General features: G+C 41.4%; 1 protein-coding gene across 1 annotated transcript in view; it reads right to left on the reverse strand.

The window, feature by feature from the left end:
• Nucleotides 1-19,920, reverse strand: part of glra1 (glycine receptor, alpha 1) — a 135,541-nt gene that overhangs the window by 34,983 nt on the left and 80,638 nt on the right. Inside the window, exons 6-9 of the mRNA XM_008306316.1 lie at nt 14,893-14,903; nt 13,329-13,411; nt 11,282-11,419; nt 263-477 (exon numbers count right to left, since the gene is read on the reverse strand). Coding sequence (XP_008304538.1) covers nt 263-477; nt 11,282-11,419; nt 13,329-13,411; nt 14,893-14,903 — 447 coding nt within the window. The remainder of the gene's footprint in view (nt 1-262; nt 478-11,281; nt 11,420-13,328; nt 13,412-14,892; nt 14,904-19,920) is intronic.

Genomic DNA, 19,920 nt, shown 5'->3' on the forward strand with positions numbered 1-19,920 from the left:
AGATCGCAGATGGTGCTCGACGTGCTTACAAACAGGACTTATTACAAATGTGACGCAATCGCTGGAAGTGCTGTGTTGCTGCACAAGGTGTCGACTTGGAAGGGAACGGCAGCCAGATGTAAGTAACGTATGCTAAGTTCGGTTCTTATTGGTGCAGACTCAGAACTTTTTGATTTCAGTTTATAAACTATGACTTTCTGCAACTTTAAGACGTCTATTTTTTCCAGAAAGCTGCTGAGGGATGTGTTTGATTTGTCCTCACCTTGGGCAGGGAGGCTCTGGAACCGGAGCTCTGCGTGGTCATGGTCAGCACAGTGGTGATGCCCAGACCCACCCGGGCGGGAGCAGCGTCCATGTTGATCCAGAAGGACACCCAGGACAGGATGACGATGAGCAGCGAGGGGATGTACATCTGGATCAGGTAGTAACCCATCTGACGCTCCAGGTGGAAGCGAGCCTCGATGCAGGTGAATTTACCTGAAGGGGTTGGAGGTGGGGGGGGGACAAAGTGGGAAGAAAAAGTAGAAGGAATTTTCTGATGAGGTTTGTGGGGAGAAGCAGGACAGATATGAAGAGAGAATAGCTGCCTGATCTGACGGTAAGTCACCTGGAAGAATGAGTAAATGGTGAGAATGACAGATGAGCACCACAGCAAGACTCTACCGCTCACTGGCAAAGTATTTTGGCAGAAGGTTTCTGTTTGAAAGGTGAAAGATGAAGGTTATGATAGATGAGTATCACTGTGCTGGAGCCAGAAGTGTTATTTTTTCCCCCCATTACCGACGTTTTAGCGTCTTTGAGGTTGGAAAAACAGACACAATCAGGTTAACTTGGCAAAAGCAGCCTGAGTGTGGAAACAGTAGAAATGAAGAAACACTGAAGAAGAGGAGAAAATACAAAAAGCAGAATATTGATTTAAAAAAAAAAACATAAGTCTGAGATAAAAGTTTGAGTGGCGCTACATATTATTTATAGCAGCACTGATAGTATTAATATAGTGGGATATTATTAGGAGGTTTGTTACAGCAAGTCTTACAGCACTGTGTGCATGTTGTAGATATTAATAATTAGGACACAACTGGTCGTTTCTTTTCATTTGGAGGGTGAAACCTCCCTTGCCAGGTCTTTTAACAACCTGTAGAAATCATTATTGCAATGTTATGATCCCTCACCGGCTTCCCACTGGCACGCTGTTTTAGAAGCCCATTTAAAAACAAGAGCAATATAACACAAAGCAAAACACAATCACAAAAAACACATCAGCGTTTTACAACTAGGTTTTGATTGCATGTCATGGGCTGTACATGATGTTTTATGATTAAATAAAGACGTCCTCGAATTAGAAGATCATATTTTTCTTATAACGGAGTCACTCGAAGGGGGAAGACAATAAAATGTCTCTTTATATACATTATGTGATGCAAATCCACTTAATGACATGATTTTGCAAACAATTAATACTTGAATCGGGTTCAAATGTATGGAACCCCTGTAAGTCAGTCAGTTTAAAGATAAAGATAAACTTTATCGATCCCACAGTGGAGAAAGTTCACCGTTACAACAAAAGGAAAAAGTGTCCAGTCAGTGCAAGAATGACTTCGAAACAAGAGAAGTCAGAGATTCGATTAAATAAACCTCAACAAGGCCAGACACTGTGACAGGGAAGCCGTTGTCCTAAATATAAATTCTGGGCCGAAAAGTTTTATGCAAAAATCAGCATTACAGGTTAACAAAACAGTTTTCACTTCTCCATTTTGCCTCAATATATTCCACCGTTCAGCATTTTAAAGGGAATGGATATGGTTGCACCCTCCGAAAGGGTTATTATTTTGTAATGAGACGACTCATGACACTTACAGCTTCAAAGATTTTCTCTGCTCTGTTTTATATTCATGGAGTCGATCACTTTGCTTCGGTAGGTGTCCTGTTTTTCAGCATTAATACCTCATTTGGAAACGATTGTATTTGCAGTGCATCACAAGGTTGATTCCAGGAAAGAGTAAATAACAACGCTGGTCGGTGTTTAAACTTTACTTAAAAGCAAAATGTTCTTTCAGCGGTTTCCCTTTAGGCGGTGCAGTTTTATCAGCAGCAAAGAGAGTTTTTCGAATTCCCTATTATCCTCATCTGAAAGGGCACATTATCTAAACACTGGCACAGACATGTCTCCTGGAAAAAGAAAAAGAAAAAGAAAAAGAAAAAGAAAAAAAAAAACAGGTGGAAATGATGAGACCGAGGAGTGAATTAAAAGAATGATCTGGAGAGAAGGAGCGACAGAAGGAAGCCAGGGATAAGAGAAGGGAGGAGTTGTCGGACTGGCAGTGAAAAGGAGGATGAGCCGCGGAGGAAAAAAAAAAAAATACAGGAGGTTTGAAGATGACGATGACAGCTTTTGAGACAAACTGTCATCCTTCTGCAACGCTCACGCTAAGCCAAAGTGTAAATCAGGGGCGGAAAATCACAGAGACACACTCGGGCTCGCACAAGATCAAATGAAGCCAAAGCTTGTTGAATATTAGACAACAAACACAGGAGGAGGCTCTGGGTTTGGACTTGTTGCAAGAGCGGCCTGTCAGAGCGTCACAGCGGTGGTTTAGAGGAAAACGTTGCCGTGTAGGAAGAGCAAAACAGTCGTGGCCTCTTCCTCTGCCATGAAACGCTAAATGTTAAGAAGCTACACTTTGCATCTTAGCAACTGTAGCTGCCACTTTGCAAAACGTGAAGCATGTCTTGATATGACCAAAGTGTCGGACAATCAAAAGGTTTTCTGCAAATAAATACAATCCACTGAGGAATGACGACTCTTCTGCGTTGTTTTCATGTGTGTTTCCTTGTGCTTTTAGTTCAGTATTAATAAGTATTAGGGGTGGCTGTGGCTCAGGTGGTAGAGCGGGTTGTCCTCTAATTGCAAGGTTGCCGGTTTGATCCCCGCCCCCTCCACAGTCGAAGTGTCCTTGGGCAAGACACTGAACCCGAAGTTACTCCCAATGACAGGCAGCACCTTGCATGGCAGCTCTGTCGCCATTGGTGTATGAATGTGTGTGTGAATGGGTGAATGAGAAACATTGTAAAGCGCTTTGAGTGACGCAAAGGTAGGAAAGCGCGATAAGTGCAGACCATTTACCATTTATTGAGGTCTCTGTCACATGTCTTGTTGTTATAACACCTGCCATGATGTGTTTGGTCTCATTCAACAACTACTCATACATGAAGACTGAATTCTTCCAAAAACATCTCCCTAAACAGAAAAGTTAGTCACCCAGTTCGCTTTTCTTTTTGTGTGTGTGTGAAACATGACCATGAGCTTGATAATTTCGTCCCTCCTTGCGCCGCCTTCCCTTCTGTTGGCATTTTAACGTGATTTTATTGAACTGCTGTGATACTGCCACCATGAGCTGCTGCAGTCGGACGCCTGGTGCTGTGTGTCTCCCTGCTGTCGTCTGCCAGAAGCATTGTTAGTCCTTGTGAGGTTGTGAAGGGAAAGTAACTGAGGATGTTTACGCTCGCAGCGTGTTGTCGTTGAAGGAGAGCGGAGAGATTCGGAGGAGTTTCACCTCCTTCTCCTCGTCCCTCTGCTCCTGCATCACTGCAGTTTGCCACAGCAACCAGTTCACCCAGAAAAAGGGTTTAAGACACTTTTAGATGTGAGCTGATATTCCAAATTCATTCTTATGACCTCCGACATCCAGCCAGAGACACAGAGAACTCTCCTCAGCCACAAGTAGAACAAGGAGTCTTGACTTTCTGACTCCTGCAGAGCCCTGATCTCCACATCATGCAGTCGGTCTGCATTTCATGACGAGACAGAGCGCTCTAAGACGGACAAAATCCACAAGAGAGCTGCAGAACAACCAACCTGCTAGGTTCAAGAACTACTAAATGTTCATTGGAACATGTTGTAAAGGACTTGATGTTATTTATGTACTGTCATTTTTCTTTTAAGCACTGTTTATATACATAAAAATCGTTTTATACCCAGATCTGAGCCGGCTCACTGGTCTTCTCTGAGAAGTTAATAAAGCATGACATTCAACCACTAAAACGCATTTTTCTGTTCAGGAATGCAAGTAAATAACTATGATTTGACATTGGAATTAAGACACAATAATGTGCTTTACTGTTTTTTTCATTGTTTTTTTTGTAAATGAGTACATTTGAAAATTCATGGATAACAATAATAATCATATTTTAGCATTAAAATATCATTTTGGTTAAACATCTTCTACATACTGATGTATTAACCATTACAGAAACTTCTGAAAGCAAATGTTGGGAATGACCAATGCTGTTAGTTTAGGACAGCGGTGGCATTAACCTTTCACTGGGTGGTGGTCTAATACATTTGTTGAACACCGTATGCTGTGTATTTTACGTGCAGGCTAAAAGTAGCTGTTTCTCTACAAAAAACAAAGTGCATAAAGAAAATCTGCAGCAATGATAATTAAATTAACACACTGCAGTGGGCTTATTTACATTGCAGTACTGTAGCAACAGTAACAAATGTCCCTCCTTCTCTCTGTAATGTAATGAGCACACTGGGTCTCATAATAAACCGCAAGAGAGCCAGAGAGCAAGATGGCCGACGATCCATTTAATCAAAGACGATCAATGCAAGGCAGCCTCATCAATTAGAGTTAACCCTAAAAGACGAGAGGAGGAGGAGGAGGAGGAGGACGACTAAAAAGGAGGGAGAGGAGGAATGTGAAGCAGCAGAAAGTCCAGGAAATGTGAGGAGAGAGGGAAGATGTGAGAGGACGGGAGGAACGAGGGAAGAAGAAAATGACAGCAGCAGCAGCAGGAGGAGGAGGAGGAGGAGGAGGAGGAGGAGGAGAGTCGATGAGGTTGGACTTGATTTATAGCTGTGATACACTTCAGAGCTTTTAAGTGCTGTCCATATTTTCCATCTGATAAGAAGATTGAAATTATTCAGCCGGGCCCATATCTCACTGTGGGGGTTGTGTGTGTCTGCTGTACTTAACGCCGCTGTGTGTGCGTGTCCTGCATTTAACACTGCACACATTTGCGTCCGCTTCCGCACGCACCCAATTAGCAGCAAATATGAGCGGGCATGTGCGTGTGTGCATGCATTCAAATCTATACTTCCGTTTGCGCTGGGAAATTAAACGACGTGCGCGCGGACGTGTGAGCGTTTTATCAATGCGGGGATCGTCTGGAGCTGCAGACCTTGAAAATGAGATGAAGAACATTTGCAGGTGCTCATTTTGGGGGGAACCTTAGCAGCACGATTCCTAAAGGGCCGTTATTTAACCTCAAAAAATGAATCTCCGTGTATTAAAGTTCTTCAGCTCAAGCACACCAGCTCACTCTGATTGAACACTGTGAAAATACTGCACACAACAGCAAGGTTTGATATTGGAATCAGAATCAGAATCAGCTCTACTGGCCAAGTTTCAAACGAGGAATTTGATTCACCACGCCCAGTTTGCATGTACAAACCTGGCCAATAAAGCTGTAGGTATTCAACCAAAAACTGATTCTGACGGAGTCCCTCCCTGCAAGCTGACAGGACTGCTTCCTTAAGTTTGTTCAAAAGCCCTGATACGGGTGAAAATGGGTGAAAATATTAACTGTGGAGCAGCCAGAGTTTGGTAGGGTGGCGGTCGGTGTTTGAATATGTATCGTCGTGATATGTTTCTCTCCCCTGTGAAACAGCACTCGCTAGCCTGCAGGTGATTGGCTCATCCACCTCTCCTCCCAACCAACCAACCACGCTACGCAGCTGAAGCCCCGAGAAACAGTGAAAAATAATAAAACCTTTAATAATTTAATTGCAATGTTCTGCTGACACGTATGCACTTACTAAGGACTGCTATAGCTGCTACTTCCAAATCCCTAAACCCTCTAAATTCTTCTTTTGATTGCATCACATTCTAGTATCACATGTAGAGCCTTGGTTGTGTGCAGAAAAAACAATTCTATCAGTTCTTGCTGCTAAATGTAGACTTTTTTTTTCTTCCCATATACTATATGAGACATCAATAAAATGAAAACAGCGATGGCGCTGTAGGAGAATTAATAAAACTCTGAGGCAAGACTTTCCAATTATCATGAGAACAACAGGTTATCTTTTGTCTCGCATCGAGATAAGCAGCAGAAACCGACTCTTGAATCGGTTTCAACTTTGGTTTGATCATGTTGCTGTTTCCATGGTTAGAATAATGATGACCTGAGAGTAAAGGGTGGCATTAAACATGTAGGAGTCCAGCAAAGAGCAAGAGAACACGCAGTCTATGTATGTTGGGGTGTTACCGACTGCTGTATGCAAACATGCTCCCAACATATCATCGGCCAGGAAACAAAAGCGCGCTGCAATGCAGCAGAAAACGTAATTAGTATTTCAAACAGGGCTTTTTCTTTGTGTGTGTGTAAGTGTGTGTGTGTGTGTGTGTGTGTGCTGGAGTGGATGGGGGGGAATGGGGGGGTTGGAAATAAAAAAAGAAAACAGTCAGTGGGAGAGTGAAGGAGAGATAAAGGGAAATGCTCCCTCTCTCTTGGAGTCACAATAGACTGCAGCTAATAAATCTGAGGAAAAACGACACCTTAATTCCCTCTTAATGCTTGATTGAGAAGCAGCGAGGCGAGTGCACGCTCAGCATGCACACACACACACACACACACACACACACACGGAGCCTGGCTGGAGTGTAATAGGCCGGAGATGAGATGAGAAAGAGGCAGAAAAAGAAGTATAGAAAAAAAACCTGAAGAGGGAGGAGTTGGGGGCAGAGCTGCCCTTGAACAACTCGTGTCTGCCTCACTGAAGAGATGAGAGGAAGGACGAGGCAGGGCTAGTCCCTGCTGGAGAGGGGCTTAACTGACTAATGCACACTTCTGAGGAGTGTTTTGGGTTGTGTTAACCTGCTGTTTGGGTTCTGCAGAACATTTACTGTACGTGTTGGTCTCACCGCTCTGATCCAGCGACGACAGGAAACTACTTTCAGCAAAAAAACGTATTGAACCAGCAACCTGTTCATCACCAAACACCAGTAATGACCCGCTGCCCTGGCGCTGCATGTACTCCGTCACCCCACTGAAGCCAAACCAGTCCTTCAATAACGACTCAATTAAATTAAGAATGCTCCTAAAACATGCTCTGGTACAACTAAACGACATTCTTAGTTACTTTTTGTTTGCGATGGATCATTTCAAATCAATAAATGTTAAAAACAGACTTATCTTTAGGGAAAGAAGCTCCTTTATGTCAACATGTAACTGAGGATGTAGCTGTAAAGACATAACTGGGAGACAGTCTGGCAGCTTTTTAAAACAGCGACACAGGCTGGAGACGGACCTGCGTCATCTGTTTGCTTTGCTTTGGTGACAACGATGGATTCATTTTTCTAAAGATTCTGTCTGATGTGAACGACTCACACGGTTTCCGCGGCTGAGATCCTGCAAATGATGGTACGCCGCGTGCTGTTTGTGCTGTTTGTGCTGCTCTGTGTTGTCCAACGTTTTCCACCTCGACCGCAAACTTTAAGCATGAAACACTTGTGGAGCAGAACAAGGGCCAGATGCACTGACGTCTATGACTTCATTCATTTCTCTTCACTTTGTGACTTTTTCCTCTGTTTCTGCAAATACACGACTTTTTAGAATAAATAAAAGAAATACGACTGTGTTGCTGCACACGACTCACAAGAACGGATTCAAAACTGTTTTAAATGTGTTCATTCTTAATCGGTGTCACTGTAATTTCATATTTTTTGCATTTTTTTCCATAGAAATTCCATCTAATGACATGAAACTTGATAAAAGATGCAGAGACACAGCGACTAAACTACCAATAAAGCAGTCGGACTTGTAGCCTGATGTGGTTCTTTGATATTGTCAGACTCCTTCATGTTTAATCAGCTCGTCTTTCAGCTTCTTTCTCCTCCTATTTGGCCAAAATTAACAGATGCAGCTTTAACCTTTAAATCAATTCATTTTTTGTTTTGCATGAAACATTTCTTGAAATCCGGATTCTTTGTTTTCTGCTAAAATGGCACCATAGTGTCCAGTGAGCTGTTTAAAGCGGTTTGAACAAACACTCGGTGCATCGTTGGACGTTTGTCACGACTCAGGTTTGCACAGTTTCAACTGTTTAAACAGAAAACAGCATAAAAGGGATCGAACATGTTGTTAGATGGAGTCAGAGAGGAAACAGACTTACACGTATTTATATAACAAAGCTGCTGTGGATTATTACTCCATTGTCTGTGTGTGTGTGTGTGTGTGTGTGTGCGTGTGCATGAAGATGGGGATTTATGGGTGTGTGTGTGGTGCTGAGTCGTGTCAAGGCTTTTCGTCTGGAAGTGGATCGTTCATCTCCTCAGTGGCGACAGCAGACGTCAACCTCTGTGTGAGTGATGCCTCTGAATCTGAACTAATCAGCCTGCTGCAACACACACACACACGCACAGACACACACACACCTACACACACACGCACACACACACTCAGACTTCGACCAGCGGCGTTTTACAAATGGATTTTCTTCAGACTTGTCACTTTTGTATTTTTTGTTGAAATATGTTTGCCTCAAATTTTGATTCACTTTGCTTTTGCGCTTTTTTTTTTTTTTTGATAAGAAAACTAATCCTGGGCAGCATCACGGCTTCTACAGATAAATAAGAATAAAGAGAAGAAAAATGCTTTCTGCTTATGTTGCTCTGTTGACCTTTTGTGCAAAGTCACAAAGGAAGTCAACATCTTACCGAAAAGTACGAGGGCCATGATTTTATTAATTTTCACAAGTTAAAAAAAAAAGTCTGCACGTTTGAGGAAAGAAGTTCTTTCCAGAATATTATGTAATTAGAATGTAATTAAATATCGTGGTAATTTTAGGAGATACAACTGTAATCTTAAAACAAAGCTGATCTTGTGATTCCTCATATTTCAAGCTCGAGTTTCCTCAATAAACCTACAATTACTTAAAACAAGTTCTGCTTTGGAGTAAATTTCAAATCTCTGCAGCTCCATTTGTACGTGTTCTATCTATTGCAGACAGCCAGCTACGTGTTCATACACGTTTGTGTATTCTGTGTTGTTTCTGTGGAGTGCAGACTCGTGGGCTGGCCTGGTGGACTGGACAGATGGTTTTCAGCCACACTTGGAGGACCTGGAGGGAGAAACAGATCGAGGCGGCCGCCCCCGTCCTCCGCCGTCCTCCGCCAGATTCTCCTCGTTCGTCTCTCTCTGTGTGATTTCTGCTGCTCGCGCTTATTCCTGCTTCTTTTTCATGATGCGGTTCTTTCATTCTCTTTCATTCTCATTCCCAACAATGTCTCCTCTTTTCTTAATCCTCATCTTGTCTCACCTCCTTAATTGTCTTTCAGTTTTCTCTTTTTTTTCCCCCCTTTTCTATTTAGTTTTTTTTCTTTTCTACCTCATATATAAATACATGTATATTTACATTTTCTGTATTTTTAATGTCTTTATTTTTGCACTGGATCTTTGTCATTTCACATTTTCGTGATTATGAAACTAGATTTAAATGTTAAATCATAAAAGGTGAGCTTGTGACTGAAATAAAGTTTGCAGCCTGCAGTGTTTCCTTTTCACTAAAAGTTTTATGACACTGGAACGAAAAGAAAAAAAAAAAGGAGGAGGAGGAGGAGGAAATATGTATTTCTATTTCAGTGTAGTTATTTCCATATTTCATATGAAATTCTCTCTCTGACTCACGCAGGATTTTTAACAGTCTCTAGGCAAACATTTTCACCTTCTCCCTCCTGATGTGGCTGGAATTAGATAATATTCTCCTCCAGTAATTCTGAGGTACGTCTCTCGTGCGTCTACTTGCCTCCAGGTTTTCTTTTCTTTATCTCTTAAAGCTAACATATCTATTTTCCTTCTCCCTTTTCAGAGAGAAAAGAATAAAAATGATGGAGTTGTGGAAAAAGCATTGAAAAGCAGTGAAAAAGAAGCACGACAGAGGAACTAAAAATATCCACGCTGCCGTTGTAAGAACGCGTCACATTTCCTGTGTGCACAACGTGTACAGCTGTCTGAACTAACTTTGCAGGTTTCACTCCAGTCAAAGAGTCAACTTGAGCGTGCTGCACGTGGCAGCTGTGAGAAGAAAGCCATCATCATCATCATCATCATCATCATCATCAGTCGTCTGTCCCTGCTGCGCTCAGCTCACTGTTAGCTAGTGGGGGGTGATGAGGTCAGAGCTGAGGTGTCACATATTATCAGCTGAAGAGTTTTCTGGTCCTACCGCAAAAAAAAAAAAATCCAACTTATTACGTAATTGTTTGTCTTTTACTGTCATTTGTCAGCAAATATTTTTCTGGTTGGATCTTTTGTTTTCTTTGTTCAGAACGTCTGTCAGTCATGACAAACCAATCAGAGTTTCCTTTTTAATGAAGGAATCTTTGATATTTTTGCAGCTGTTAATGTACATTTTTAAAAGAGTTCTGTAAACTGGTTCAATAAATCATTCTGGAGGGTACTAAACTTCATTTTTTAATTATTTGGTAGTATATATTATTGTTGCTTATTATTATTAACGTTAATATTCGCTTTAATCAGATAAACTTACATGACAAAATGTAGGGGCTTCACCTTAATATTTAAATCAGTCAGGTAAATTTCAATATTATAAAATAGTCTGAGCGTTAATATTTAAACTTGTGTAAATTTGGAATCTTATTTCTATTTTGGAAATACACTAATACATGTCAGTATATGTGCAATACACTCATTTATTTGATCTTTCATGTCACTATAATGCTACTGTTATTTTTTTAACTGGCTAAAGCTATACTTTCTAGCACTTCTTCACATTTTAGATGAAGACTTTATATGTATTACTTACTAACTCTGTTGCTGTTTTTTTTGCTCCAACGAACCCTTCGTCAGCACCGTGAGTTCCAAGCAACCAAAGCAAAGTCCAGGTGTGTGCAAGCTCACTTAGTCATAAAGCTTGTTCTGATTCTGATATATTTGCAAAACAACAGTCTGCAAATGCATTAAAAAAAAGAGAATTAACTGGGATTTGAACGTGGCTGGATGAGGATAAGAAAACCCCTCTGGACAACAACAACTGCTTAAAACCGCACCACTGCGAAGTCACAAAACTGTGGTTGCTGCAGTTTGATGAAGTGACACAACAGGATGATTAGTGGCACATCTCTGCCATCTGTCGAGAAACTTTCACGAGCCCCAGAGAGGCAAAGTTTTAAAGTGTGGGAACCAGACGAAGCAGAGACGGAGGGAGAAAGTCCCACCCTAAAAAAAAAAAGGCTCATTCTGTCTTGGTTCCACTCACCTGTGTTGTAGTGCTTGGTGCAGTAGCGCAGGTCCTTCTCCTCCTTTAGTATGAACTGAGGTAGCGTCAGGCCGTCGGCCACCTGCACGGCTCCCTTCTCATCCCACTCGAATATGAGGTCGTTCATGGTGTAGCCGACTGCAGGAGACAGCAGCGAGGAAGAGGTTAGACTGTCTTCATCACTGTGCAGGTCGTTTATTTTAGTCTGCTTCCTCTACGGAGGAGAAGCTGATCTTTCTGTACCTGGCCGAGGTGCAAAGTCACCCAGCGAGAGGTTTCACCCCCCGCAGGGCCGCTTCCAACCACTGTACTGTGTGTCTATAATGTAATAAAGTGACCATCGTGTCGTGTGTTGATGAGGGTTTCTATCAACTTTGTGAACACCTGACATCTCCAGTTTGAAGTTTTCAGATTAACCGAAGAAAGACAAAAAGAAAAGAAAATATAAAAAACAAGTGGGAGGAAGCAACAAAACAAGTAAAAACGTTAGGGCTGATGGAATAAGAACGAAAAAAAAAAAAAAAGATGAATAGATAAGGAGTCATACTGGGATGAAAAGGGGGCAACAGGGAGCAAAAATACTACGAAATTAAGAAAGAAGGATGAACTAGTCAACGAAAAGAAGAAAAAAAAAAAACAGCTGCATAGTTATTCTGACAAAAAAGAAAGTTTTAAAAGATAGAAGATTGGAAAAAGAAAAAGAAAAAGTGGCCAGAATGAGTTGAAAAGTCTCCCCGAACTGGTGCAACAACCTTAAAAACAATCATTAAATACAACACATGAGTAAACGTGTTCAGCTTTTGGTCATTTTTTTTATCAATCAAAACATTTACAACAACTTTTCTAATCTATGCAAAGATTCTGCTCCACATATTGTAAATAAACGCATCCATTCCTCTCCAGGAATACAATTAAATTGCAAATACACTTTGTTGAAAGTGTAATTACAAAAAAAGACTGTTTTCTGTGAACATAATGCAGAAATGTCGTCACTTCATGGCTGCTACCAGTGAAATGTCCACTGAAGATGTATTTGTTTCCAGCAGAAGGTCGACTAGACAGTCACTGGAGCCTGATGCAGTGTTTATAAGTTTAAGTTCACCGCACTTTAAAAATTAATGAAAAATTGTCAACTGGTTAACAGAAGAAGGAAATCCATAGAACAACAAGTTTCCGAACCTGCAGCGTTGAACTTTTGTCTCTGTGTTGCGGCACAGGGAGTAATTAAACAAACGCTGTGGACACAAGGTTACGACGTACGCCTCGCTGTTAACCTCTTTGTGTTTTGGGCTATTTTTTCACCATACGTGTCATCGTTGTAGCCCACTCCGCCTCCATCACTACATTAGCTCGCCTCTTCACCTCTGGCAAACCGCTCATTACTGTAAAACACATCGCTAATGCAGGGATGTGGACACCGGGTTTAAAGAGCCTCATCAGAGTCATTCGCCTTGTATCTAACACACTCTGTTCAGTATCGGTGATTTTGTTGCCTCTGGACACGAGGGTCGAGCGCTCTGTGTGCCCCACCATCCACCCCGACATCCTCTGACTCTGCTGCTGGTCATAAACGTGGTGCGTTCGCCACTCCAGTGATCGCCTCTGACTGTAAACCAAAACGACCTTTAGAGGAACATCATTTCTAGGACGCAGGTTTGTTTTTAGTTGGAACTGTTGGTTTAAAAATAAATGAATAAATAAAAATACAATAAAACTCTCATCAGCGCCGGCATTAACGCTAAGACTAAACGTGATTTACTTCTTTTTGATGCTAACTAAAGCTGAACTCAAACGCCGGCGTGACGCCAGCGAGCACCGCTCATCGGTCGCTCTTTGATTTATGATGGCTGACCCTTTGTCGAAGTCCAGAGCTCTTTGAAATTCAGCCCCAGTTTCTGAGATTCCTCTCACGTCTGCTCAGAGAATGAAAAGGCCACAGAGAAATCTATACTATATCTCTGGGCCTGCCAGCTGCTGTGACTGATCGACTGATGCGCCGCTCGCTGTGTGTGTGTTTGTGTGTGTGTGTGTGCGTTTAATTACTCACAGCTCTCCAGCTGCATGATGCACGTCTGGACGTCCATTGGGAAGTTCTTCAGATCCATGGGACAGGCCAGGACCAGCGTTATTCTGCAAACACACGTAGCATCACTTAAACTTAGAGGAGCTTTATCGGTGTTACTCAAAAAGTCAGCACCATCGAACACAGTTAAGATCATTTCAGTGATAAAAACTTAAAAGACTCTTTTTTTGGGGGCTTTTCGGGGACATATTTTAATGTATTTACTCCAGGCTGTTATCCAGACTGACAGCATGATGAGTGAAACAATAGATGACATTAATCAATTAGCAGCCATTTACATAAACACTTTGTTTAATGCTTGACTTAAAAAGCAGCACAGATAACAAAGGAGCTTTGCTTAAGAGAAGAAGAAAAGATTTGAGGGTTAAGTCAAATCAATTAAATGATAAAAAAAAAAAAAAAGCAGCGCAGATGAAAGCCTAAATGAAATGATAGATATGAGTTTTTATGAAGTGATGTGATTAACTCAGATTTAAAGGGATTAGCGCCGGAACAAGTGGCAAATTAATTGATTACAACGACAACAATTTTTTATTTGATGATTCCAATCATTCAGTTCACATAAATGAGAAGAAATAGCTGGTTGTTGTTTTTTGTTTTTTTTTAATCTCTGCGATAAGATGCTTGATTGAATGAACTGAACTAACGCTGATCTGAGATGCGTTCTCTTGGGTTTTGGACCGCTGGGCGAACAAAACAAACAACTGTCATTTTAATTTTCAGCTACGGTTTCAAGATGAACTGGTGATTTTCAGCTCTTCTGTCATCGTCACAAAACCAACGAGCTCAAGCCGGCGGTGAACATAAATGAAAAGAACAGCGTGAGGATCCAACGCCTGATGCATCTCATCGCTCTGACTCGGTGAGGGACGGTGCATTTGATTTTTCAGTTTAGACAATTCCATGTAATTGTGGACGGGTGGCAACCCTGTAATAAAAGAAAAAAACAAACAAGTTGTTTTCTAGATTTGGTTCAACTTGTTTGACCAGTTTGAAGCTAGAAATGGGAAAAGTGGGAAATTTTTTCTTTTCTTTTTTCTTTTTTCCAATTCATTCAAAGATAGTAAAACTAAAAAAAATGCATTGCCTATATGTGTTCATTCTGTAATCAAACAAACTGAAGGAAGGGAGGCCAGATGGACTTCTTTGTGCCACAGAGCTTCATTTACATCCTATTTTATTTTTACTCTACACTGCTGACACCTTCCTGCTGAACCACAACACTCGCCAGAGCACCAAATGTCAGAAATAGCCCCCAATAAAAGCACTGTTCTCAAACAAACAAACACAGTGGATAGCTCCTTAAAGGAAGCTTTACTATGGACAACATCTAATTATATATTCTGAACCTGCTTTTAAAGATTTATGAAGCAGCAGGAAGGAACGTGCTAGCGGCTGGATGCTACAGGGCAGGAAAATATTGAAAAATTGACCAGTGCATTTACATTTTTTCTTCTTTTCTGGGGAATTACTGTGAATAAAAAAAGTCTAAAATGTAGTACTCCACCCACACAATACTAATTCTAACGCCGGGGAGACCTGCAGGAAACACCAACAGGAACGTCACACTGGAGGTCACAGCTGTACTCCAGACCTCGGCACATCTTCTTCTGTGCTGGAGGACTAACGTGATAAGACCTCGTAGCAGAGTGTGCGTGTAGCAACGGGGGAATGGATCTTATTTTTATGCAAGGGTGAGCCGTGAAACTCAGAAAATTAAAATGTTGTGAGGGGGGGGATGTGGTGACACATTACGCGTCTGAGTCCCAGGCACCCAAATTAATTACTGCTGTCACATGGTGAGAATGCATCTCTGCAAAAGTCAACTTTTCCTAGAAATTAATGGAAAAATCATGTTTATAACCGGGAAGATGCATTGCTGAAATTAACGACTCTATTCCACTCATTAGGCCTCAATATCAGCTCGTGTAAAACTAGTTTCGGAGGCTGTTTATTTAAAATTTAATTTCAAATATAACAGAACCCATTACAGATTAAACCAATGATATATATATATCAGTTTATTATTTATTTTTTTGCTTTCCAGTTCCTGCACAGTCTGTAAATAGTCAAAAAAAATACTGCTGGAACAGATTTCATCAGGTGGAAGTTTTGCTTTATAACTATTCAGTTATGAATAATAAGCAATTTAACAAATGTGTTCTAATGCAAGCAAAAAAGCCTCGTATTCATGCACCTTTAAAGGTAATTATCACATAGTAGAGGTTAACAAATATGAACAAACAAATGCCGTCCATCACCGCTGTCCTCATAATAACACTTTTGTTGTATACAGGCCTGTTAGCTTCACTAATAAAAGGTTTTTTTTAAAACAGCCTCTGCAGCTCGGGTTTTGTATCTGCAGAGTGTGAGCTGTCAGCAGGTTGTCGCCACTTGCAGAAGGTGATTCCACTGAACACGCTCGGTCCTTCTGTTCCGCTCTAACAGGACGGCTGCTGCTACAACACACACACGTCCGGTCGGCCTGATGTACCAGATAAACTTTGCCGCGTCTGCACATTGCTACAAATCCTTGACAGGATGCTGAATATGTATTACACACATGATGTAGCCTCCGCAGATGTCCCACTTTCTCAGGAAAGAGGTTCGGCTCTGTGGTTTTTCTGTCTGCTGCATCGTGACACCTAAAATGCCGAATGCTGACGTAGTTCAGTGCCTGGCTGCCCTCGTTGTCCTAGAGCGTGACAGGCAGTTGGACCTCCAGCCCTGCTTTTGTGCTTTCGTTTAACCGCAAATAAGATTACATGGAAAATCCTTTTGTTTTAGCATTACTGATTAAAAACCAGAAATGTGGATACAGGACTCGACTTCAACTCAGTAAAAGTTGTATTTGTATTTTTTTCTATTTTAAACTATCGACATTATCGCACTTCCTGTCATGTTAAATATTTTACACACTCTTTTATATCAAACTATGTGATTGTGTTATGCATTTTATCAGGTTTACTGTATATAATATCATGTGTTTAGGCGTGTGTGCATCCTGTTTAGTGTGTGTAAGAGAGACGGAAGAAATAAATTGTGCTAGTTTACATTTAAATGCATTCAGTTCTTGCAGTGGAGAGAAAGTGATGCGTGGACTCTTCTTCTTGTACTGAATGACTGTTATGTAAAGGTAGGACTCAAACAGTGCGACTGGGATCGTACCAGATGCTTAGCTTGGATTGGGTGGATGAGAGGATTTTTCTTTTTTAATCAAAGAACCTCATATTTCCAGCCAAAAGAGAACTGAGGACTAAACATCCCTCCTCACAGAGTTTCAATGTTTGAAACAGTTGAGGAAGGTGAAAAAAGACTGAGGTGCATTCAGGGTTGACTTTTCAACATGGCCCGAGTAAAAACTGTGGCGGAAGTAGCAAAAGCCAGAGAAACATTTGTTCTGTGCATGAGTGCAAGTATGATTGTGGCTAAGACGGCATTAAAGGTTTAAAGCATCAGTAAGTGAGACGATGCATTGTAAATGGGATGCTAATGGTTGTTGCCTTCTTAGCAAGGAAGGCTGCAAAGTCATCAGGTGAGCGAGAAGCGGCTGGTGGAGGAGGTGGTGGGGGGGGATAAGGAGGCTTTGAAAGGTGGAAAATGATTTCCTAGTACCGATATTGTCATGGGAAAATGCCATTTTTGCAGAAGTTAAGCTGGAAGCAAGCGGTTGATAGAAGAGTCAATGAGGTCTACAAGATCTCCAGATTTATGCTATTTTCTCTCGCCGTCTCTGAGATTGGTTCGCAGCTTGCGTAGATAGCCGGGACGGAATAGCCCGAGCAGGCCTAATGGAGAGAGGGCGGAGATTGCCGGGAAAGAGCTTAGAGTGGAACAGAGTAGATCTGTAGCATCATTTATGCAGAAAGAGGGGAATGTGCTATGGGATGGAAAGGTGGCAACGAGCAGGGTGTGGGGCGACTGCGCCAAACAGAGTCCCTGTGTGGGAACTTTAGTGAGGGACACCTGATAAAGAAATGGTCAAACACATTAGTAGTCCTTTAGTTTAGTGAGATGTAGGTTGGTTAGGTTTTACTTGGTTGTGGCACAAGTGTAATCATGGTGGAAATAAACCAGTGATCAGTGCTAAAGACACAATGGTCTCAAAATCCCATCCCAAAGTGTGCAACAGCTCCACTGGCTTAAAGTACAAGAAAACCCCACATAGTTAAAACTGGCAACAAATTCCACGTAGGGTTTCTAAGGGAGTGAAGGACACATCCCCCACAGGACCCACTCAGGAGAATGGTGTCCCAGTCCCATGTTGCCTCGTTGTCAGTCACTTTTTGCTTTTGTTTTTGCTACTTGGTTGATTTTACTCACTGATATCACTTGGTTCGGTCATAGTTGGGTTAAAAGACGTCTGCTGCCAACACTAAGCACAATGGCTGATTTGTAGGTTGCTGTGGTGATGAGTCCCATCCTTAAAATAGCCCCTAAAGAAGCATCTCACAAATGTACAGCCTGCCTCTGTGGAAAGTGATGTGTCTTGTTCTGTGAACAAATGTAGATATAAGGCATGTTTGTGTGCGACTGGGCTGCATGTTGTTGCACCAGTGCCTCCTTCATACTTGGATGATTATGTCGCCCAACTTCTACTTAAAGTCATATTCATAAGTCACTGTGATCATTCATGTTTTTGTGAGCAAAGCTCATTTCAGGCATTTGAATAAAATATCAATCATACTAAGTTATGTGTTCTGGATTCCCTTTCATCAGCATATGCTCCTGTATTTTGGAGAACATGTTGACTAAACTTCAGGTCTATTTTCTGGAAATACATGGTCCTATTTCTGACTGAATTCTTGAAATGAAATAATCATAAATTTTCCCTTTGATATAGCACCCCGCATGCACAAATGGGACAGCACATCAGTTCAGAGCAAGCCGCGGGAGGTTGGACTACATCTAAATCTGGTCATCCAATCTCAGAAAGTTCGCTTTCGTCTCGGAGTGGAAGCGACCATCGGTCATGACTTCTCCTCGTGCTGCTCCACAGTTGAGCGATAAACATCAAAAAACAGAGTAAACAACATTTACAACACCCACTTTCTCCCTCTTCCCCTCCGGGACGGTTTAATATCCTGAGCCGATTCGTCGCCTCCGAGATCAAGCTGATCAACGGAGAGGTTCATTCTGATGTTGTCAAGTTAAAAAATGAAAGCAGCAGTGGAGGAGTGCAGGGTTCATCCCTTCTCTGACGATATTTATAAAGGACCAATCTCACTCCTCCTCCTGCTGGACATGAAGGTGAAAACTGAGGTTGATAACGGATCAGACTCACTGCTGGAATACTAACAGGCTGAGTAGATTACCATGGCCGCTGCTGCCGCTGCTGCTGCTGCTGCTGCTGCTGGGTTTTTTCATTTGCCCCTGAGCAGACGCAATAAAAGCACGGAGGAGGAGGCACCGGCAGGCTAAAAGGTTTGTCGGTTTGAAGGAGGCTATAACTCTGAGAGCCTTGAATAGGTTGTCTCGGAGATACATTGGGAAAAAAAAAAAAGAAAAAAAAAAGCAGCAAGGAAGTAGAGACTAATAGGAAATGAAAACCTCCAACTTTGACGCAATAAGAGAACTCTGGAGGTCTCTGGGAGTCCACACAGGAGAGTCACTGTTAATCTTCTAACACCCTCCAAACCATAAACCCTATCCTTCATTTATTTAAATATTAGATGTGTCCAGTGTAGAGAAAAAAAGATGTTTTGTAGCAGAGTTTGTAGTTTAGGTCATTTTAAGAAATGTTAATTTTATTTACGAGGAAACATAGAATAATAAATACAAACACTTTTTCCAGATGATCTCCTGTAAATGAGAATAATGTAGATAGCTGATAAATCGTTCAGCAGTTTAAACACGTCACCATCAAGTTTGTCCCTGATCTGATCCAAATCATTGAGTATCTGCCTATATGGAGTCCTGATCCAACATGTAGCTGCACAGTGAACACCTCAAGAACAATGAAGTGACTAAAATCGATACCATGGATATGTTTGAGAGCTGAATTAGAAATGCATTTCTGCATCCAAGCCGTTCCTGTTTTTACTCTACAAAAGAACTAAATAGACAAGCGAATCACAATTTCACACAGTGTACAATCTTTTAGTTTTTGTTTGTTTTACAAAACAATTAAGTAAACAAACTAAAATACGTCAATGTAGTGCCGCATTATCGCTGTAAAACTACAACAATCTGAAATACAATCATGATTCCACTTTGAAGTGGTGCAACAGATAACTTACTAACATCCACAGTTCAAATCAAGTTAAACTAGTAAAGCTGGTAAAGCTAGTCTGCTAAAAAATGAACAACAGGAATTTCTATTTTTACTTTAAATAAATAAATAAAGCCAACTGCAGTTCCTTCTGACAAAAGACTTTGTAAGTGGCCAGGGGGCGTTGCTGTATCAGTAAAAAAATGATCTGATTTCTGAGATTGGGTCAGAACATCTCTAGTTTAAACTGCTTCACTTTGAGATTCTGGATGATTTTTTTGGACACTTTCAGCAGCTGTGTTGCCATGTTTTGTTCAAATACAATGAACTAACTTCTAATAACTT

This window comes from Stegastes partitus, unplaced genomic scaffold (genome assembly GCF_000690725.1).
Source record: "Stegastes partitus isolate 25-593 unplaced genomic scaffold, Stegastes_partitus-1.0.2 Scaffold45, whole genome shotgun sequence".
In the NCBI taxonomy this organism is placed as follows: domain Eukaryota; kingdom Metazoa; phylum Chordata; class Actinopteri; family Pomacentridae; genus Stegastes; species Stegastes partitus.